The sequence below is a fragment of the Pieris napi genome, chromosome 6, assembly GCF_905475465.1.
Source record: "Pieris napi chromosome 6, ilPieNapi1.2, whole genome shotgun sequence".
In the NCBI taxonomy this organism is placed as follows: Eukaryota; Metazoa; Arthropoda; class Insecta; order Lepidoptera; family Pieridae; genus Pieris; species Pieris napi.
In genome coordinates this window covers 12,527,299-12,551,705 of record NC_062239.1, presented here as the reverse complement: position 1 = coordinate 12,551,705, position 24,407 = coordinate 12,527,299, and the positions used below count along the sequence as shown (strand labels likewise).

Here is a 24,407-nt window from a genome sequence, read left to right as displayed (position 1 = left end):
TCAGAAAATATTTTAACAAAATAACTCTTTTGTATTTCCTGAGGTTTAAAATCCTGGACCTCTCAATAGAGCGCAGAAGCAGGCAATTCCTCGCATAGTAAATTATAAAGAATTTAAATCAAGACTTCAAGTTACTATACTACTAAGCAGCTGAGATATGAACATAGTACGGTCGAATCAGTTTAAAAACAATGCAGGTTGAACCAGAAAAAACCAGTATTCTTAATTTTACCTATTCTTTTCTTCCCTATTCATAATTAATTCATCGGTCCATCGATCTTTTACACACCTGCAACTTTGCATGTCCAAGTAGGTGCCCAAGTTTGAGATCTATATGCACATGTTGTACTAAAAAAAGTATTAACATTTCAAATATTTACAATCTACTCATACCCTATTTTGTTATGCCATATAATTTAACGTTTTCCACGCTAGGCTCATTGGAAGTGCTAATTATTAGTATCCTTTGGTAATTATTAATACTCAGTTTCTCTTAAAAGATTTCTAAATGCATAATTTATATCTTATATTATTATTTAGTATGTTTTATAAGTTTCCAGAGAAAAGTGCTTAATTTGTTTTAGTAGTACATAGCCTGTATTAATATCTATCTCAAATTGCTATTGTTTTGTCCTTATTACTCTTATTTGATTAAAAAGAGACAAAACATTTAGTAAAACCAATGTGTTCTGAAGACATAATATGAAAATTTAAATATAGAGCACGATTGTCGAAATACTTAAGCCCCCCAAAGATAAAAATAATTGAATATAGAACAAAAATATAAATATTTCAAAATTTTAATATTCTTCATTACTTTGCAGTTAGTTTTATCGTAACTTTTGCATGAAAATATTATTCAAAAATATAATATCACAGACTACAACAATAGAGAAATATTTTATTATGTTCAAAGACACCAAAATTTCGTTCACAAATATCTCTTAGCAGGCATAAGCTTGATTTTACATACTGTCAATGCTGTATATTTCGCGTGGGTTGAAATTGTTTCTAACAAAGGAATATATGAGTAATGTATATAATATGGTCAAACGGCTTTAAACGTAATTAGAATTGCAACATTTTGAACTTATGTAATACTAAAACTATATTTAAGTAAGTAATCTAAAAAAAAAAAATTAAGAACCTCCATTTTAAAGTCGATAAGCAATTACTTATAATTTTCGATCTTTCTTTGGCAAATACCGATTACTAAGGCCCGTCTTGAAAGTTCAATCTAGTTTCAGGAGCTGTCAAACCATTTTGTATATGCAGTTTGACAGCGCAATACGAGATTTTGACTTGAGATATGAATTACCTTATTAAACATGTAAATTCCATCCGTTTCACCTCGACAACTGAGCGTTTTTAAAGCAGTTTTTACCGCCAATATGTGGAACCGGCTGCCCACTGAAGTATTTCCGAACTAATTCGACTTAGGGTCCTTCAAGAAAAGAGCTTATCAATTCTTAAAAGGCTGGCACTTGCGAGCACTCTGGCATTGAGTGTCCATGGGCGTATCACTTAACATCAGATGAGCCTCCTGCCCGTTTGACCACTGTTATAAAAAAAAAATACTATTTTATCAGCTTAAATTATTATTCCCGTATATGATTATATTAATTCTGTCGACCTAGTCGGGTAAAGAGGTAACGCGAAATATCAATAAAAATAAATGATTATTTTTCCGACCCAAATATCGGCCAATAGAATTGCACCATTCGACGTCACGTGGTACAACCTACATGGTATTATACTGAAATTTTTTTGTGAAAATTTTCTCTGGTCGTTGCTTCAAGAAAAGTATTAAGTAGTTGTTTTATTCATTATGAAATTCTTATTTGTTAACTGTACATTTCGTCTCATGGTGCAATTCTATTGGCCGACATTTGGGTCGGAAAAATAATCCCCCGAATACCACTCGAGCTTCAAAATTATCTGGTATTTCCCTCAAGGTTCGTTGCAAACAAATATAGTTGTCATGACGACTGTCGTCGTCCTACCCTATCGGGAAATACCCGATAATTTTGAAGCTCTTGTGGTATTACATATGAAAAATAAATTAGTGGCGCTACAACCTTTTTGGGTCTGACTATCACTCCTGTCAAAATCAAAACGTTTTTGACATAAGCCAGATTCCGTTTTAAGTATTTATACTAATAAAAATATATTGAGTTATCAAAATGAGTTTAGATATATCGAATACTAAATGATACACAGCCCACACGGCCCCCCATAACTGGTTTAACCAAGAAAGGTTTTTTAATTCCAAGACATGTATAAGGAATATATATTTTTTTATAGGTTCTAAGAAAAATTATACGTTAATATTTTAAGAAATTGGTAGTGAGCACCCATTTAAGTAAGAAATACTTGTGTCAGTCCATAGTGAACAGATGGGGCTTTTGGATTTTAGTGGGTATTGCACCTCCCGGACCGAACCCCATACTACCCGGGTCTTTACTTTTGCCCCGGCGCGGGAGTCATTTCTCAACAATAAAAAAGGGTTACCAGCCTTAACACACTTCACAATCACATCAAAATACATTTTTTATTTCGAAATTCTATTTTTTTTTAATTTTCATAAAATATTATTAAAAATAAAAATTAAAAACTCGTACAGTGGCGATACCTTTACTATAATTAATTGCTTCAAGATGTCATTCAGCAGTAGCCGCTCCATACAATCCTTTTTTTAAACTTGGAGGAAAAGAGAGATGGAGAGTTTGCTTCAAGATCTCGTCACCAGGCCTACGAGATGAGAACTGGAAGTAAATGTTAAGGTTTTTTTATAAATTGTCTCTGCACAAAGACATTATCATTACGATTAAGCCTAACTCAAGACTAATAAGTAATTTAAGTCTAACCTAATTTAATAGGGTTGTCAAGATTGTCCAATACACTCTGTTCTACTTTTTCCACTTACGACTGTTTAGCCCTTAAAACTGAAGAATATTTTAAATAAATAAATGATATAGTACGCTACACTTAATTTTCAAGTGATATTTTCACGTGTACAATTGCATTCGTTTGCGATAACTTAATATGTCATAAATTTCGTAATTAGGCACCCAGTTCACTGTCTACGTCCCACGCGCCATTGTCCCAAGCGGGTTTTTGACAATGATACAACACTCCAAGGTCGTTTGGATTAATGAACTCTTGATTTAAGGAAGCTGTTCGTTTACACAAATCTCAAGTCTTTTTTTAAACTTTTCACATTTACCGTTGCATAAGTATCTATAGAGATTCACGGGTTTTATAATAAAACCATAGACAACACCATAGCTAAAAATAAAAAATGTTTATTATGGAATATAAGATACAGGTATCACTTATTCCACGTCATTAAATTTGAATTGGTAGACATCCCTATCTGGCAAAGAAGACAGAGAGTGAGAGAGGGCCGAGAAAAAAAGCCGGCGTAAAAAACTCACGGTACTCTTTTAAAATAGTAAATCATGATACAAAATGCCAAACAAAACTTTTTTTAAACAAATATCGCAAAGTAATTAGAATCATCCTGTCTAGCACTAGTCCCAAGCCCTTTTATCAACTAGATAATCGTTAACTTTATAGTAAGCCTTTTTTAGCTTAATGACAATTGACACTACGTTTATTTCTACTTGTCATATTTGACATTGACGGTTTATACTTTACAGTGACGACGGCGCGAAGCAAAACCCATATTACTTCTTCAATACGTGTATAGTGTAGTATACCCTTTCTATAACATATTTTTATAAGTATCTGATTGTCATGATTTTAACATGTGTGTTTGAGAGCAAGAGTAAATAAAAGATTTTGGCATTTGACATAATCACTACACCAAATGTTCCCTAAATGTTTTTTAAAAATAGTAAAACCTCTCAGACACATTCTTGACCGAATCGATAAATCGATATTCGATAAATGATTAAGTTAATCGATGTCGTCGTAATGATGAATCGCTTTGATTATATCACATTTCGATCGTGATTATCATGATCCACCTATACGGGAGATATTTTAAAGTATAAATATAAATGTTTGGTTCGTTTTCTTTAGCAGTGTTAGCGTAGTAGTTTCATCGTGCGACTTTCATCCTTGCGGTCGTAGGTTTGACCTTAGTTAACCTAATTTACTAAAAACATATTTAACATAAGAAAATGTCCAATAAAACTGCGCACAGTCTCCATTAAGGGAAAGATACTCTGTTCTTCTGTTCTATTCTTTGTTTTTAATCTTATCACTAGGCCCGTGGTGTCAAGAGAATAGCTTCGATAGTCACGTAATGGTGGAGCCTTTGTTCGTGGGCTCCAGCATTTATTTTAATTATTTTGTCGACGTCCTAGAAAGAAAGAAAGAAAAACTTTAGTATACACAATATACAATATAAAAAAGTGCTTTTTTTGGGTTGCTTGTCCTAAGTGATAAATAATCCTCTGAACACAGTGTAATTTTAAACTAAACTTGAATGAGTTAAAGTCAAAAGTTGTGATCACTTTCTATTAATTTGGAACACCTATAAAGATTGAATTAACAAAACAGTCCACGTGCGTTCTACTCCACATAATTAGAATAAAATTCACAACCTGCGCGTGAGTCACAAGTTGACATTGAAGTTGTCGTTTTATTTGATAGAGGAATGAATGAATCGTGTTAAAGTTTTTTAAAATTATAATTGGACTGGTTTTTTATTTCCCAATCATAGTATCTGAATAATAACTAAGATTCTCCGGAAACCTGTATCAAAAGAGCGATTTTTATATATTTTTTTTATCTATTAAATATAGGACTGTAAATACATTTAGATAATAATAATTTGTTTGTAAGAATATTGTACAAAAATACAATGGTAGACTTTTAATTTTGGGTAAATTTGTCGAATTTCGGCTTCATCTTAAAACAGCTCCAATTTTTTTCTATCGGTCTTTTCGACTTGTTTGTAGTGCATGCCTTTGGACCCCTTAAAAGAATTAAAAACTGATAATATTACATGCATGAAGTAAATGATATTGTATCAGTACCTCGTGAGTCCCAGTAAACAATAGGTTAGTTTTTTTTAAATTCTGTGGCGTTTGGGATCAGGTTAGGTTAGGTTACAGCCAAAAATTGGTACCTTGTTTCATTCATTTCATAAATCATGATGTTTTAATTAATTTCTATTGGGTTAAAGAGCATGCGCCACATTATTGCATGGTACACCATTGCCGAGTGATAAAAATATGTAGAAAATAAATTGGAGCTGTTTTAATGAGGAGCCGGGATTCGACTAATATACAAAATGTTGTTTGTATTTGTGTATATGTATTATCATACACAAATACAAAGCCATAAGCAATGATTTGCTATAAATTATTTTACGTACGTGAACACGTACGATTTAACTACATAATAATGGGTTTGGTTTGATTGGAACACGGTTCGATCTCATTTAAAGTGACTTTTTATCCAGTAATTTTAATGAATTAAACCCAAGGTTGGTGACATCATTAGCTTATGTACTTAAGGTATATTTTCATTAAAAAGTAATGAGCTGAGAATGGAGATGGCTACATAGCATATACAGATGGAAGATCAACAAGAGTAACCGAATGGAGAACCCAAAATGAGATTGAATGATTGGATGCTGACGGAAAAAGATAAAATAGGGTGGAATAAGTTAAAGGAGAAAGAGGAAGAGAGACGAAAGAGCCTTCTCCCGCACGGAGGCTGCATCTTAAAATATTAATAATGGATATATATCTTTCTTTTAATAATAATAATTTATTTGCAAAAATATAGTACAAAAATGTTATGGAGGTACAATCTAAACTTCGCATATTCTGCCATACATAGTGGCGTGCAATTTTGTCTTAAAAGGAATTTTACATAGAATATACTGTATAGTTGTATACATTATGATGACTATCATTATAGTCAATCCTTATATTATTTCTAGTTATTAAATTATTAAAATATTTTATAACGTTATCAAATATATTTTATATTGTATGTAGATGTGGATAAATAAATATGTATTATTATATTTTTCATGCAGAAAATCTTAACGCGTTAGATTTAAATACATACAAATTAAAATGATCAATTATTGAACTTGGAATCTACTGACGTCTCTGACTTAAGACTTTTTAGTAGACTGAGATAAGATAGAGTAAAACTTGAAGAAATAAAAGACTTGACAAAGTTTAGCTTCTAGTAAAAGATTGAAATGGAAATGGACAGGACTCATTATGAGAGGAGATAAAGATAAATGGACGAAGAAAGTGACGGAATGGCTTCCTCGTTATGGCAAAAGAAAACGAGAAAGACAAATAAAAAGATGGGAAGATGTGCGAAGAGCAGCTGGCCCTATTTGGCTACGTAAAGCTAGAAACAGAGAAGAGTGGAAGCCCTTAGAGGAGGCCTATGTCCAAGGACAAGCTGCATAACAGAAATTAACTGGCTTGCCGATTAATTATTAGTGTGTACAGTACTTCAAATTTTTATGAACTAGGATAAGTATTTTATAGCAATAAAGATTATTAATAATATATATATATATATGGTCACGAAAAATATACAAGAGGTTGTAACTTCTTAATATAAATAAATTATAATAAATTTTAGTATAAATACCTAGATTTCACTTCTGCGTATATTTGGAAAAATTCCAACACTTAAATTAAATTAAGTGATAATTAAATAATCCCTTTAATTATTTATAAATGGTTTCACTGATATTAGCAGCACGCACATATTTACATCACGCTAGCCGGATTTTACGTACCAGAATTTGTAGAATTTTCTAGAATAATGATAAAGCCTTTTTATTATATCCTTTACTGACATTTTCAATTTTGATAGTTTTTACTTATAGCCAAAGGTAGTAGTTATTATAGATTCTAGAATGTTTAAGAGTTTATAAAGTATTTCAGCTATATCAGTAGAACACGTTATACACAGTAACAAAAATATTAAATTTCAAGGTTACCGGTTGACAGCTGTCAATGTCAATACCATTTGACAGTACAATGTACTACTCATTTGTCATTACACTATAACAAAGTGACAACAAAGAGTTATTCAAAACAAAACGTCAACATAAAAGCAAATCATACACCTGTATCACCCACACTCAAGTCAGTACACAATTACTCAAGTCTATCATTAAGCAGTGTTCATGGCCTCGGTGACCATGGGACTTTTTAAGAGCATTAACAGCCGGTACATTAACCGCCTACTTAGTTGTTTAGTTTTTTCTACAAGAAACTACTGTAAAGTGTTTTGTTCAGCTAAGATTTATAGAAAATATTATGAACACAAAGAAACGCAAATCAAATATATATCAAATCACATAAAGTATTAAATTGTCCACCACCTCGTCATTACCTTTCCCGCCAAATCGCATCACAAACCATAGAGCATCACATTGAAATTTGACATTTATTTAAATGATTCTAATCCTTGGCGGCCGGATGTCTTTGTTCTGGATGGAATTATAGGATGAGCTCTGGTATGGGATGCTACTTGTGTGAACACAGCCCCGTCTCACCTCCCTGAGACAAGCAAAAAAGCTGGGGCGGCCGCAGAGCAGGCGAAAAATAATAAACGGCTTAAATATAAAGTCTTTTCTCCAACTTCGATTTTGTTCCCTTTTTAAATTTGTTTTTCTATTTTTAAATTTTAAATTTTAAATAGTTCTATGTTTTGATTTTTGCTGTGATGTGTGATAGTGAAAAAGAGAGGGTATGTACGTGAAGGTGTGTATTTGGGTCTCATGATGCAGGTGATTGTGTACTATGGATCCTTAACACTCATTTTAACCATATTCCGCGACAGCTTATATTTTCTTTAGTGCCAGTACTTTTGCGCCACCCAGTACAAGAAAAGGCTTAAATATTGGTCGTTGTATGTCCAGGCTGCGCGATACAAAACTGAGTTTAAATGACTTTATTAATTTAATATCTCTTCTGATATGTTATATTAAGTTGGTGAATTCCTAGAAGGATTCCCAAGAAAAACCGAACAGGAAAACTTGAAATAAATGCATCGTTTTGTTTTGTATCGCTTTGAATCTAGATACCTGTATCACATTATATAACCAAAGGGTTATTGCCTCATAATAATTACATCGTACGATCAAGCAAAAAATATACGAGTCACTGTGATAAAAACTTTTGTGATTCGAAACTTACCGACCTATACTATTAACATTAAGTACTTGACAATGGGGTGTAAGCCAAAACAGAGAGACCGAATGTCCAGAAAGATTTGATAAGAATCGGTAAATTCCACTATGCAGTTTGAAAATAGGACGAAAGAAATAGTATTGTTAAAATATTGTCAATATACATAAATAATTTATAATTTAACCTAGCTTATAAATACAAAAAATAACAATAAAAATAGTAATTAACTTTAAAATATAATAACTAAAATATATTATTAAAAGGAATCAAGGCAAGGTTCCGAAGATACTGGCAGCGTTCCCCCCTTTGAATAGCTAGACTAATTCTTTTTCCGAGGTAGCTGCCAGCTCTTCGGTCTCCTGTGATGTCGACTAACCTTTTTAATATTTCCTTACAAAGCCTTATAGCGCTAGGACCCCACGGACCAAGGGTCTCGATAGCGAATGGGACAAAATCATATTCGGAGCCTAGACCCTTGTATTTGCAGGCTTTAGCTTGTTCAGCTGCAACACAAGCCGCACCAACTTTGATATATACAAATTACGTTGAGTAAACTGTTGAAATTTCACGTCGGTGTTTGACTCTAGAATTTTCTATCAATATCAATTTACATTCTAGTTAGTTCCTTGGAGGGCAAAGAGAGCACCTACTTGTCCTCTAGCTTATTATTAAACAGGCAAAGATATTCTTAGTTATGGATATCACAGATCTTAATCAAGAACATTCTTTTGTTTCAGTCGCGAGTAGCATGGCCTGAAAGCATGTTCCGAACGGCGTCAGTCGAAGGCTCCGGCCCCAGGACGCCGCCGGCCTACGCGCCCCATCCACCCTTCGTCCCACCCCGGTTCTTCCCGCCGCGAATCCGACCCCCACCGCCCCAATACTGCTTTGACGCTGCCCGTTTCGCCTGCGACGCGTCCAAACCGCGCTACCTGGACGTAGAAAGAGAGAGGCTAGTTACCCGATGGCTGGCTGAGGCCAATGAAGCCCTGGTGCGCCGAGATAGGCCTCCAAGGTACAAACCACGCAGCAGCGAAAGGCGCCTAGAATACCTGGACAGAAGACCGTCAGAATGGGCGGATAACTTTCTTCTGGGCCGACGCAATGGATCCGTCGAGCCCGAAGAGGAAAGTGAATCTATGACTTTGAAAGAATTTGTGGATAAGTTCTCTCTCCCGCGTGTGGTTAAGCTGGAAGGGGAGGAAAGGGCTGTGTTGTTGTATCGTGTGTTGGAAGCTCATAGGCGCGTGGAGGCTGTGCCACTGTCAGGGAAGAAGGGGAAGCTGGTGGGAAAGCCGCTGTATATTCCTGATTCGTATGATGGTAAGTGCTTTTTACGTAATAATAATAATAAGCCTTTTTATTTCCTGTTTTACAATATTTGGTAGTTGCTATCTTACAGTACGAAAAATATTGATTTTGTTAGTAGGATAACAGGAATTAACAGGAACGTCGGTTTGGGTAAAGGCCTCGTCCAAAGATGCCCATTTTTGTCGGTCTTGTGCTGTGGAGTGCCCGTTTTGCCAGCTGTTCTTTTCAGATCTTCTCAGCGGTCTAAGGGTCTCCCCTTCCGCCTCTTGCCTGGTGGTCCTTTCCATTGGGTAACTCGTTTGGTCCACTTTCTGCTAGACATTCTTGCTACATGGCCAGCCCAATGCCATTTGCCATTACACGTACGATTTTTTTTCTTTTTTACGAATGTAGATATAATTGTTTTGGATTTAATTAATATAAATAATTAATAAATAAAATTTGAACTACAAATTTGAACGCATTGGATCCACAACTAAGCGTTTTTTGGGGCTTTTTGTCGTGCACCGCCGCTATGACCTCTTTTCTGTTTGATTATTTGACGTCGTATAAACAATTATATAGTTCTTATTTTGTTGACCTCAAAATCAAAAACTACTGTGTATTAACACCCAAATGTTACGTAGAAAATTTAAGCAACTTCCGCATCTTATCACACAACAATAGAACACAGTACAATAGAAGTACTTCTGTACTTTAATCATTTTGTCATTACCAACGACACTGACGTAATCCTAATGAAGCTTAATGACCGTTCTTATCGCATATTCAAAGTTATTACTTAATTATAGTAAAAAAATCAGTAGTGCTACAACCTTTTTAGGTCTGGCTTCAGATTTCTGACTCACGCCGTCGACTTTTTGGGTCTAATTCATCATTTCCTCGCTATGTTCCTTCACCGTTCGAGCGAATGTTAAATGCGCACATAAGAAGTCCATTGGTGCACAGCCGGGGATCGAACTTACGACCTTAGGCGTCGCACGCTGAACTGCCCAACATTGCTATTAGCTTTTCTTAACTGAAAAAGTCAAATATGTCAAACTTTACATAAAAAAAATTGGCTTGACAGCTCTTAAAATTAGATGTAAGCTTTATTGACGTTCTAAAATAGTCTTAGTGCTTAAGTTAAATTTAATATTGCCATTTTAATTTACATTATAAGTAAACAAAAGTTTATTTAATTACAAGCTGACCTTATAATATGTTAAACATGGATAGGAAATGGACAATTAAAAGAAATTGATTTAACATTTTATTAATCACGACAAATATTGACTAAATATCTTGCCGAAGCTGCGTACAAATTATATAAAGAAGTCAATTAAGTATGAGGGTGTGCAATTATTTAATCAATTACCGTCTACAATTCGTAATATTGGTTCGTTTGTGGCTTTGGCGTTATAAAGAGTTTACAATGTAATATCTAAGTCTAGTAAAGTATAGGTACCTATTTTTGTTCGTACACTGGCTGTGTTCACAAGGGTTGCTTGCTATATTATTAGTTATAACTTATAAGATAAATATTTTTTTGTATGTTTTAATTGTACGATAGTGTAGGTATTATTGTGTAGTTCTATCACATTAGTTATAACTGTTAAGATAGAGATTATGTGGAAATAAATAAATGACCGCTACCATCTCCTTCAATTAATAAAGAACACGTTGCGTCTTATCCAAAGTAATTAATAAAATTTATTGGTTATTAGGAATATACTTCCGATGATATTTACATATACATGTTTTGCACATAGAATTTTATGTGTGATTGAATTGTATCGAATGCTTCCTTATGGCTATTGGGGTTTGCTCACGTAAGGTCATTTATTGATGACGAATTTCCACCCGTTCTTTTATTTTCCCGCTTTAAGCGGACCCATTATAATACTTAGATAAAAAAAATTTAATAAAAAATTTATAATAATAATATAGTTAGAAACAAAAAATACTAATTTTAAATTTATATATATGCCACAATAATTGGTAGATGTATGGGTACACATACACATATTATGTTTATGTTTACAGTACATTGGACATTATTATACAGTACTTATGGTGTCAAATATTTTTTTAAATAACACCAGCGGATCCGACAGACGTCCTGTACACAGGTATTAAGTAAAAAATATCAACTAATTGTAAATCTAAACGATTCTAGTCACACACAAAAATTCATCAAAATCGGTTTAATACAAATCTTCTATCCGCATTATAAAGTCAAAGTCAAATCATTTATTTCAATTAGACCATCTAAAATGGCACTTTTGAACGTCAAAAAAAAATATAAAGAAGATTCTAGTTGCCCCTTCCAAAAGGTAGTTTCGTGTGGAGAAGAATGGGCAAGAAACTCCACACTTACTCTTTTAAAATAGGTTTACAATATTTTGTTACATTTGTTAAATAATTATAAACAATTATATGTATATATTTGACAGCATTATATTAACATGCTCTTTTTAAATTATATATTATACATTTTTCTAACCGTAAACCTTCCTTGAACTCACACAAATATTTCAAGATCAAAATTAGGCAAATCGGCCTAGACATTCTCGTGCTTTAGCGAGAAATGAACAGCAATTCATTTTTATATAATAATTATCACAGTGTGCAAAAATGATGAATTTATTAAGCAGATATCAGAATAATAATTAAGTTAAATTGAATTTGGCCATTTAAGAAATAAATCGAGGCCATCACAACTTATAACCTATGATATTTCGTTTTGATTTAATTAAGAAAGAACGATATCTTCCGACTTTGACTTTACTTGCAAAATTTTTATTTTTTTATTTAACGGTGCAAATAGGCAGGACGTACACCTAATGTACTCTACATGCATGAAGCACGCCGCATGGACACTCAAAATGCCAGAAGGCTCGCAAATGCGTTGCCAGCTGTTTAAGAACTGGTACGCTCTTTTCTTGAAGGATGCTAAGTCGGCAGCTGGTTCCACATAGTGGTGGCGGCAAAAACTGCGTTAACAAACGCTCACTTGTTGAACTACGGACGGTGAGGTGATACGCTTGGTATTTTGAATTCTGCCTCAACGTCCGATGGTGAAACTCAGTTTCTATTGTGATGTGCTCTGTGAATGTAATTTAGTTATTTTATACAGATGTTAATCGAGCAATAGTCAAGCTATTTAATAGCCCTGATATTGAATTACGAATTGTAGTCAAAAAGTTCTTCAAATAAAATATATTAACAAAACAATAAACAAAACTCAGAAAAAATCTAAAGACGAGTAGTACGGGCAACATTGTCAAGGCAATTCGCTAAAGGGGAGCTAACAGTAACACATAGCAAGAAGAAAAGAAAGACAACAGTGAAATAATAAGATGTTTATTATCAAAATATCTTAACTAGACAAAATATTTGATATAACATTATCTATTTAATTATAATTTATCTCCATAACATTATGTGCGTGGGCTGTGTAATAATTTTTCGCTCGTAAAGTTTAATTCATACAAATTATAGCCGCAAGTGATAGATAACTTTTATTACTTGAGTACTATGATTATTTTATATGACAAGGTGTGATGTTACTGTTTTAAATTGCTTTGACAACACAAAGATAAAATATTTGTTAGTTATAGTCCAAAACTACTGGACTGATGTGAAAAATTCTCTCACCATACGAATCACCTACATTATCTTTGATGACCATAGGCTATAGAAAAATATAAAAAAAGTTAGGTATCCGTATGAAAACTTCAATAATGTGACCCCAAGTGTGAAAAATTATTAATTTACACAAAATAAATATTCAGTTGTGTGATGTCTAGTCGCTAGTCTAGAAATTAATAATTGTTTATACAAATTAAATTAAACTTCACCGTAGTTTTTAGATTAGGAAATTGTTAAATTTTATATTTAAGGCCCTATCCCGGCACGAATTGCTGTGTCATTGTCTCGGGGTGGACTGCGGTGCGCAGTGGAGAGCTCATAATATGAGTTTCAAATTTTTTCAGTGTCAAAATTTGGCTATGGATTTTTTTTCTACCGAGCGAAGTTATTTAAATCGTGTATCGATCTTTCAAATTGGATACATAAACTACTCAACTCCACCATATATTTTTTCTTCAAGAAACGATGACGAAACATGGAAAACAATGTACTTTTTTGGAGTTTGGCGACCGTATAGGTTCTTAAAAACATCGAAACGTTAATTATTGACAATTTTTCAAGTCCCACTCCATCAATAGCCTTGTTCAAACGTGTCGCCATTAAGCAGCATTGAATACGTCTAAAATAGTCGAGCCAAGGCAACACTGATAAGGCATCTCGCTATTCAACATTCAAGATGGGATATGGTAGTACATGTGCCGGCAGGTTTATTACCAACCCAACCGGTGGCATGTCCCACAATCCTAATACTTTTGGTAAGGAAGATTGATTGTTTAAAATACCTATTAAAAATAATAATAAAAGCCTTTATTACTACTTAAACTAGTACATAGAAATGTGAAGTACTAATAAATTAACACTAATAATTAATCGGCAAGCCAGTTAATTTCTGTTTTACAGCTTGTCCTGGGACATAGACCTCTAAGAGCTTCCACTCTTCTCTGTTTCTAGCTTTACGTAGCCACATATGGCCAGCTGCTCTTCGCACATCATCTTCCCATTTTCTTATTTGTGTTTCTCGTATTCTTTTGTCATAGCGCAGAAGCTATTCCGTCTCTTTTTTCGTTCATCTTTATCTTCTCTCATAATGCCGAAAGTAAAAAAATAATAAAAAGGCCTAGGACTAGTGATAGACAGGCTACTTTTAATTAATTTGCGAAATTTGTTTTAAAATAAGTGTTGTATGATGATTTGCTATTTTAAAAGAGTACCGAGAGTTTTTTACGCCGGATTTTTCTCTCGGCCTACACCCTCTGTCTTCTTTGCCGATGAGTAGGGATGCCTACAAATTCAAATTTAATGACGTGGAATAAGTGATACGCGTATCTTATGTTCCATAATAAACATATTTTTATTTTTAATTTGTCCTGTCCAATTCCATTTCAATCTTTTAATAGAAGTAACGGAATGTCTAAGCCTTGTCATGTCCTTTATTTCTTCTAGTTTTACTTTATCTTTCAATTTCAGACCTAGAACACTCCTTTCGATACTATTCTGACATACTCTTAGTTTGTTTTCTTGTTTATCAGTAAGTGACCAGGTTTGACATGCGTATTTCAGGCACGGCATCAAATACTTTTCTCTTGTAAAACATTTTCAAGAGTCTGTTTTTCATGACTTTTGACAGTGACCAGTATCTTTTAATCAGCTATATAAAGGCATGCAAATGTCATATTAATTATCATAATGTCATAATAGTAATAAGTTTATTTATAATTGTTATCAATACTTATGGTCTAAATACTCTCCCATGCTATAATGGGCTTTCAATGTGCAAGAATTATAATAATAATAAAGCCCGTTTATTTCCAATTACATTTGTTATATATATATATATAAAAAATAAAAGTATATATATACTTTTATTTTTCATAATATCCTAACTTCCTCAGTACCTACCTTCACGGGTAAAGGCCTCTTTCAGCTTTTTCCAAATATCTCTATCAATGTCTGTTTTTCTCCATTCGCTTCCTGCTAACACTGCTTTATTTATATATAAATTTTAACTATGCCATGATTGAAGATAAATCTTTATATATATAATTCCACTGTACGTGGGTCACTGAACAACGTTGCAATACAACGCAAGGCTCGCAGCCTAGCAGCTGGTTCCACATAGAGTGTTAAAGACAAAACATATAAACCTATAATGTTGATCACACTTTAACTAAACAATTCTATAGTGTAGACATTATAAATGGTTAATAAATTTCATCAGTAGATCAGCATTTCCTTCGGAACACCGGAAACGGCGTTCGATGTTCTACTTTTTGATGCCTACACCTGCGTCTTCCTTTTCTTCATTATGTCGTTATAAGATACATGGCCGTCGCATTAATGAGGTCTTATAATTTCGCTTTATATATGTAAAGTTATTTAAATTCTTCTTACTTCTTACATGGACGATTTCAGGGGTAGTTACTAGTCTATAGATAGTCCGTTACTCTGCAGAGAGAGTGTTGGGAGAATGTTGTTCGCATTTATATTCTTACCAGTGTTTGCTTAGTGGCTTCAGCGTGCGACTCTCATCCCTGAGGTCGGAGGTTCGATCTCCTGTGCACCAATGGACTTTATTTCTATGTGCGCATTTAACATTCGCTGGAACGGTGAAGTAAAACATCGTGTGTCGGGCACAGGAGGTTGATCACTGATATTCATATCAGTACAGATACAGAAATCTGAGGCCCAGACCTAAAAAGGTTGTAGCGCGACTAATTTATTTTATTTCTATTCTTACATGTTAAAAAATCAATTCTGACTGCGTTATTCTGTCTGTATGAAAGCGATAAACTCAAAAAATGTAAAACTGATTGTATGGTTTTAGCAAAGGTTGTGTGATTCACGATAAAGATTTAAGTGTTATCATAGCCTTTTAATTTGACTGATATTAAAAAAAAGTAGAAATATGCCAAATAAAATTGTCAAAATACACACAAATTACACGGATGAAACTCGACTCATTTCTTTTGTTAATTAATGGTTTGTTATTTATTTCTAAAACTTAAGCTGAATAACCTAATTATACATACGCAGATATTGCCATAGATAAAAAATTCAAAAGCGAAACAGTACGCATTATCTTATGATAAAATTGTCTCTGGTTCTTTGACAGCGTTTTTTTTGACCCTACCAAGAAGCTTATTTATTTTTTTCCTATGAATCTCCGCACGTAAAGTGCATCGCAAATTTGATTGAAAATGTAAATACAGCCTTACATTAGGTATCGACAGGCCATTAGGTTTGACCATACATGGATTCCGGGTCGCGCGTTTGACCTTAACCATTTTGCTCTTGAATGGAGGCTTTTAATGGGGGTTAAAGACCTTTTGGGGACATGAATCGTTACCGATCTGTTGGCTTGATTGATTAGTAGGTTTTGTATGTTTGACGTATATTTTTTTACATTAAGAATGTGAAAAACAGCCGTAGAGGGATGGTATTCTGTGAACTTAAATTTTAATAAGTCAATAAATCCAAAATTTAAATAAAATCTAAATAAAATATTCTTCATATGTTATTTAGATATACACTCGCGAGCAAACAAATCGACTCAAGCGCTACCTCTGCATTTAAAGATTGTTTTAAGTGAAAGTATACAACATTTTAATAAAAATGATATGTCATTTAAAAGCTTAAAACTTCAGCTTTTATGAGATGTTATCATTATTAATATCCATGTATCCTTTTTTTTATTATTCGTGTCTGAACTTAAATGCGGGAAAAATGAGATTTTGGGTAAAGGAGTTGTGTTCAGAATTGACAAATAAAACACGTTTTTTTTTTCTTAAAGAGTATAACATTTATTGTTTCAGTAATTGGTATTGCCCCCCTAGCCCTAATTATAGCCCGTATTCAGTTCTTCATCGACCTAATTCATTTTTTAACGGTGTCTTGAGGAATACCTTCCCACTCCTCTAACAAAGCTGTTTTCAATTCTTCATGGCTCGAATGTGCTGGATTTCTTGCTCGTACCCTTTGTTTGAGCTCATCCCATAAATGCTCGACGGGATTTATGTCTGGACTGAGTGCAGGCCAGTCCATTGTGCGCAAATCGACTTCTCGAAGAAACTGCTGAGAAACGCGCGCTGTGTGGCATCGAGCATTGTCATGCATTAGGATAAAGTCTTCGTCAACAAATCCTGCGTAGGGCACAACATGTTACAGGAGAATATTTGTGATGTACTCATCAGCGGTCAGTCCTGCTCTTCGGCCTACTCCAGGCACGAAAACGAGCTGGGTTTTACCCTCCAACGAGATACCAGCCCACATCATGCAAGGACCGCCACCATAGGCAACGATTTCTGCGTATCAGCATAAGGAAAATCGCTCTTCCGGACGCCTGTAGACCCGGCCTCTCCTTTTACTGCCAAGCAGACACATCCTGCACTCGTCAGTCAACAGGATCGACCGCCATTGCCCAATGCTCCAGTAAAGATGCTCTCGAGCAAACTGTAGCCGAGCTTGCCGGTGGCCTGCGGTCAATTTGGGGCCCGTTGCAGGCCTTTTTGGAGTCAGGTTGGCTTCCTTCAGATGTCTTCTTGCTATCCACTCGCTGACAGCTATACCTCGAACACGTCTCAGCTCGCCCTGCACGTCGACACCCGTAAAGTGCCAATTTCGCAGGGAGGTTGAGACAATGAACGGTCGTCTTGTTCAGAAGTACAACGGTGCCGGCTGGTTGTTGGTCTCCGAGTGAATGCTCCAGTCTCTTGTCTATCGTCTGTATACTCGGGATACAGCAGATTGACTCAAGCGAAGCTGGGAAGCGACTACTCGCTGACTGAGTGCTTGTTGCAATAAGGCAAAAACTTGAGCGGCTTCTTGAGGTCTGGTATCCATGGTTTCTTGAAAATAATTAATGCAGGTTACGGAGATGTGTATCGGTCAACTGTTGATAAGCGACTGATAAAGGTTGAAGGGTAACGGGGGTTTTATAGGGGTAGAGGGTAGCGCAACTGGCTGGTAGCGTACTGAGTAATTTGTCCCATACGCACTCATTGCGCAAAATAACATGTTGGTAGTCGTTTTATTTAATCGTGTTGATGTTTTTTTTAAAGCTTAGGTTTCAAGCTTTCAAATGACATATCATTTTTATTAAAATGTTTTATACTTTCACTTAAAACAATCTTTAAATGCAGAGGTAGCGCTTGAGTCGATTTGTTTGCTCGCGAGTGTAGTTTCTTTTTTCGTTTGCGTTCTAGAGACATTTACAGTCACATTCTGAGCTTAATCCCTTGGCGTTGCGTAGTGAGGTGGAGTCACTCCATCTTCTACCGCATTTACCATGGAGTGTGTTTAGAGGAGTTGCTTGGATTACCTACAGCTGAGTTTCATCAGACGTCCAGGCAGACGTCTAAATTCCACCCGCATTACGACGTCCGTTTATCTACAACTGTGCGTTATTTAATTCACTTTTTGCTTCGCGTTATGTGGAATCAGCTGCTTTATGGTAATGTTTAAATGAACGGAAGTATCACTTAACATCAGGTGAGACTCCTATGCCCCCTTTTCGAACGTTATCTCCACATGAAAGTAGATTTTTTTTTTCAAATGCTCATCACATCGATGTTCGTCTCAGCCGGGGATCGAACCCGGGACCCATGGATTCGTAGTCAGGGGTACTAACCACTAGACCAATGAGTAGTCAAAGCATTAATGTAATTAGACCGGTTTATAGTAGATGATTTGATATCAAAAACCCCATATAAAAGACATCAACGCGTTAGAAATTTTTTATTATTATACTCTGTTTGATATCAAAGAATTGTTTGTATTGTGTATGTATTTAAATGCGCAGTTTATGCGTCACAAATAGTAAACGTACGTGCAAAGTGCATAGTAAAGGATATGTGTTGGTTAAAAAGTTGTCCCCGACGTAGCTAAAATTAATACATTATACACATTATATTAATACAGTGGTTAACTGTTGAAAAATTATTTAAACTAGTGTTTTACGAGTTAAATTTTTTGTTCTAGTTTAGTTTCTTAGTTATATAAAATGAATTCTGAATTCTATTGTACATAGCTAGTCTTAGGTGTTGTGTACTAATGTACTTTCTATGTGCGCATTTAACACGCGCTCGTACGGTGAAGGAGACATCGCAACCGGCATTAAACCCAAAAAGTCGACGGCATGTGTCAGGCACAAGAGGCTGATCACCTACATGCCTATTATATTGTCAAGTGATCATGATACAGATACGAAATCCGAGATCTAAAGAGTTGTAGCGCCACTGTTTTTCTTAATAATAAAAATTATAAAATACAATTACCAACTTTACAAATATTAATTAGGTGACGGTCCTTCTTCCGTACTTTAAAAAAATGTGTTACGACCACAAACAATCCACCAAAAATATTATGGTAGCTTGTAAGATGTAGGCCAAAAAGCCAGAAAATATATTATTTTACAATTTCCTCCCTATAAAAAAGGGAGAGTCATTTTAAACCTATTCAACGAAGAACTAAATAAGTCTCTAATAAAAGATATAGAAAATAATTTTTTTTTACAAAAGTATTGTAATCTATACGATTCGCGCATATATCTAAAGCCACACGCTCTCCTTTACTATACAACGTGAATCAGATTATCGATTGTTTTGTCCGTTATGTTGTTGGAATTTTTATGCGCACGCGCATCGATAGCCTATTATTGAAGGTCGTATGATTTATAACCTATTTATTATTAATTGTGTCTTTAAGGACTGCAATGAATTTTAAATGAGATTTTCAAAGAACCTGTTTCATATATCATTTTTTTTATATATTTGGCAACAACAAAAAGTTATGTGACGGTAGAACACACATTAGTTACAATGTCTCACTACTAAGCATCGATATATAACAATAATATTATAATACTTAAATTTAAAAAAAAACAGTACTAATAATTTAAATATAAAGAGATTAAACACACATCATTATACAAACATAGGTAATAATTACACTTAATTACACCCTTTAAACCAAATGGTATTATGGTCCAAACCATGCCTCCTTAATATTACTTGGGGTAATACATACAAGTCGTAAAGAATGATAGTAAACATTTGGAGCTGTTTTATTATGGGGTCGTGATTCGACAAATTTACCGAAATAAGTACATAATGTATAGAACTCCCGTTTTTCCGTTAAAGACATAAACTTGACAAATTAATTACACAAATATTCACATAGGTACTTGCGTCAGAGTCTTTTCTCTTTGAAATGTACGTTTATGGGCGAGATTTCATAAGAAATACCTGCCAGCCGACGAAGATTATTCTACACACGTAGAATAATCTTCGTAGAACTGATTCTTGACTCTTATCTATATTGAACAGGTAGAGAAAAACTCTCGCATTCTATGTAGGAAAAGTTTCAATAAAGCTTCACATTTTTGTTTAATTTTTAATGCTTCTTATTTACAAGGTATTTTTATCTTCCAAGTATGAACTCGTTTGTCATTTTAGAAGAAACTCCAGATAACGGAATTATGGTAATATGTATTTCCAACACACATATACACAGTACTTTTTTATGACTATATTATTTAATTATGTTTGTATTTGTAATTTTATTATAAGTGCATTTTATTATATGCATTGCTCTCAAGCTCATAAAACTTATGCTAATAATAATAATAAGTAATAATAATAATACAAATATTAAAACCGATTTAAAAAGTTGGGTCCCTGTGGCAGCGAACCTATAACGCTGGCAGCATTTTCTCGCTGTATTGCAATTCTTATTGTTGAGCGAGGAAAGCACCAGGCTCTTGGGTCACAAATACCAATAAGGTCCCAAATTAATCTTTAATTAGCTGTCCACGGCCCAAGAGTATACTCCAAAGGGAATAAAATCAAAATTGGAGGAAAACACAATTACACAACAACCGAACTAAAACCTTTTTCCGGCCTTAGTTGAATTTCATGTTCCCCTGGTACCGGACACTTATATGAAGATTGTCTTAAATGATTCCCAGCAAAGTCAAAAATTCATAGATTTTTGTCTTTAACTACAAGCCAGTTGATAAATTCAATGTTCTTAAAATAGAAACAATGTAAGGTTAAAACAAGGATTTCTTTTGTAAATAACGCGTGTTTCCTAGCATTGAAACCTGCCCTGACATCGCATTACATTAGTAATGGCTAGTTACCGGCGATTTCACTTTTCGTATTTTAAGTACTTTGAATTACATACAATTTGTTCTTCAATTATTAACCCTTCCCGACAAAAAAGGCCCGTAGGAGGCCCCGACATGTCCCATCCGGATGATCAGAATCAGGTAAAAAACCGCCTTAACCGGGGAAGGAGTGGACCTTTACTACGTATTTATGTCCTGCCCTTCAGGTGTTTGACAACCCCGCGAAAGCCCAAGCCGAGGTTCGAGTCTCGCAGGACCCTTGCGCTAGTCGCGGGAAAACGCCCATTCAGGCCGAGCTACGTTCGCCAAAACAGCCTGGGCTGAGCTATAAAGCCCTTCATCAGTCCATAGTCCGCTCCAGATGTTTTCTTGCTGACCACGACGAACTGAGGAGGTTTCCTGAGGAAACCATGTATAAACCTCCTTGCTGATTCGCGACTATAATTATATACTATATCAATATATAAAAATCGAGGTTTATTATCAGACTTTAGACGGCTTATTTGATGGTTGCGCGCGCCCATTGACATTCATAACAATGACATCCTTTGGTATTGCCGGCTTATGCAAAGAAAAAGTTTTACTATAAGTAAAAAGGTTTTATATTAACATTAACAATACTACGATAATATATTAAATTAATTACGTTATCAATATCTAAGAACTTGCTTATGTAAATTTAGAGTGGTTTAATTGATTATATTTCTTGACGCACAGCAAGTTACCTACATGAATATACAGTACTCTTAATAATAATTAAAAATAAATAAATAGAAAAAAAAAAGTGGCGCTACAAGCTCTGTAGGTCTTGGCCTCAAATTTCTGAATCTGTTTCATGATCCTTTTTTAAATCTAATAGGCAAATAGGTGATCAGCCTCCAGTGCCTGACACACGCCGTCGATTTTCTTTTGGTCTAAGACATGTCGGTTTCCTCACGATGTTTTCCTTCACCGTTCGAGCAAATGTTAAATGCGCACATAAAAAGTCCATTGGTGCACAGCCGGGGATCGAACTTACGACCTCAGGTATGAGAGTCGCACGCTGAAGCCACTGCTGCAATTAAAACAAATTTAAAAAGTTGGTCCCCGTGGCAGTGTACTTTTAATGTCATTCGAATTGAAGAAAGAAATCCTATTTGACACGATAAGTTCAACGCTGTGTGTAACTGTACGCCATAACTTGAGACGTCTGATATTATCGACATAGTCTGTGCGTGCAAATATTTCTGGATTGTACTACGGCCATAGATAAACATTTATAGCATTTTCACTACGTCACGTATTACGTCTTACGAAAATGTAGAAATCTGAAGAAAAAAATATTAATCACTATATGTCAAAGGCTAAACACGCGAGAGCGTTTGCCCCCCGTTCTATTAAAAAAATTAAATAAATAAATATTTATTATTATTCTCTTACATTAAACAAATAAAACACTATTTATCTTTAAAACATTTTTATTTCAATATACTATTTATTTTTAAGTGACTCTAATGTCTTCATCAGAATTTCGGTTATTACTTGGTTGTGCATCTACGAGGCTTCTCCAAAACTAATACTACTACTTGCTTTCTGCAACAAAAAATCATGTGGTTTTTTTTATTGAACTGGTACTGTATATTAAAGTTTGGCTGTCATTAAGCAAACAATTATTGTTGTACATATTATGTACTGTTTTTGTTACATCTTTTGAATATGGTTTCTATCACCTTTTGATTTAAACCAATCACAAGGGATAAAATAACCATTAAAGTATGTCACTTATAATTACATCATCATTACAGTTTTAATGAAAATTAATTACCCGCGTGTATCTATGTAATTTATTTGTAAAACATATTTATCTTTTACACGTTAAGTGATCTATAATGAAGTTATCTGTTATACAGTCATTTGAATTATTTTTAATGGAATACTAACATTACGCGTATTATATATATAATTCTACTGTACGTATGTATGTCACTGAACTCCTCTTAAACGGCTGGACCGATTTAAATGAATTTTTTGTATGCGTTTGTGTGGCGCCCTGGATGGTTTCCAGTGTGGTATTCTAAGACGTCTTACCGCACCTTATACTCCACACCTTTGGAATACTTGGCGTTGACATATCGAACGACGTGCAGTTTCGCGGTCATTTGGAGGGAAAGACTAAATTAGCCTCCAAAAAGCTTGGTGTGCTCAGCAAGGCGAGACGGTACTTCACTCCGGGCCACCGCTTGCAACTATATAAAGGGCAAATTCGGCCCCACATGGAATACTGTTCCCTGGAGCACATGGAGCTCCTTCCACTTGACCGTATTCAACGAAGAGCGGTTCGAATCGTCGACGACCAATCCCTCTCCGAGCGGCTTGATCCTTTAGCGTTGCGTAGAGATGTGGGGTCACTCTGCATCTTCTACCGCATTTAACCATGGAGAGTGTTCAGAATAGTTGTTCGGATTAATACCTGCAGCTGAGTTTCATCATCGGACGTCGAGGCAGAATACGAAATTCCACCTGTATTACCTCGACGTCCGCCGTTCCACAACTGAGCGTTTTTCAAGGCAGTTTTTGCCGCGCACCACTACTTTGTGGAACCAGCTGCCCACTAAAGTATTTACGAACCAATTCACTTGAAACTTTTGAGCGAGGCAGTGACTACTTCTAATTATTTGGCAAATAGAAACATAAATAATGCCATTCAAAATCAAACACCATTCGAACAATGAGTAGGTATCTCCTTACAAACGTCGTGTAAAAAAAAACATAGCGATAGCGGAGCGGGGAGTTTATTGCCAGTTCTTCTCTTCCGTTCTACGCCCTTGATTTGAGAACTGGAACTAAATGTAATGTTAGAAGCATTTCATATACATTTTGACGATCATAAGTGTTACCTATATGATTAAATGATTTTTGAATTTAGAAAGTCCTGCGTAAATCATCTGTACATATTTGGTAGTAAGACTTTTGTTTTGAAAAAGGGATCTAATGGTCATATTTTCGCACTGTTATTTATATTCTATATAAACTTTATTATTAATTAATGCAAGGGATTTTAACGTGTCTTGGTAAGCTATGTAAACACAATACATAGAAATAGAACGGCTAGTACCAAGCGTCCTTTGTTTCATATTCATAAGAAGTGGGACATTATTCAATCAATTTTTATTCACCATTGTATTCTTTTAGTGGGAACTTCTCAG

At 34.8% G+C, this 24,407-nt stretch overlaps 1 protein-coding gene across 1 annotated transcript in view; it reads left to right on the top strand.

Moving 5' to 3' along the window:
- The window catches only part of LOC125050337, a 95,575-nt gene that overhangs the window by 24,549 nt on the left and 46,619 nt on the right, over window positions 1-24,407 (top strand). The window contains exon 2 of the mRNA XM_047650097.1: window positions 8,891-9,476. Within this exon, the coding sequence (XP_047506053.1) occupies window positions 8,915-9,476 (562 nt within the window). The 5' untranslated portion in view covers window positions 8,891-8,914. The remainder of the gene's footprint in view (window positions 1-8,890; window positions 9,477-24,407) is intronic.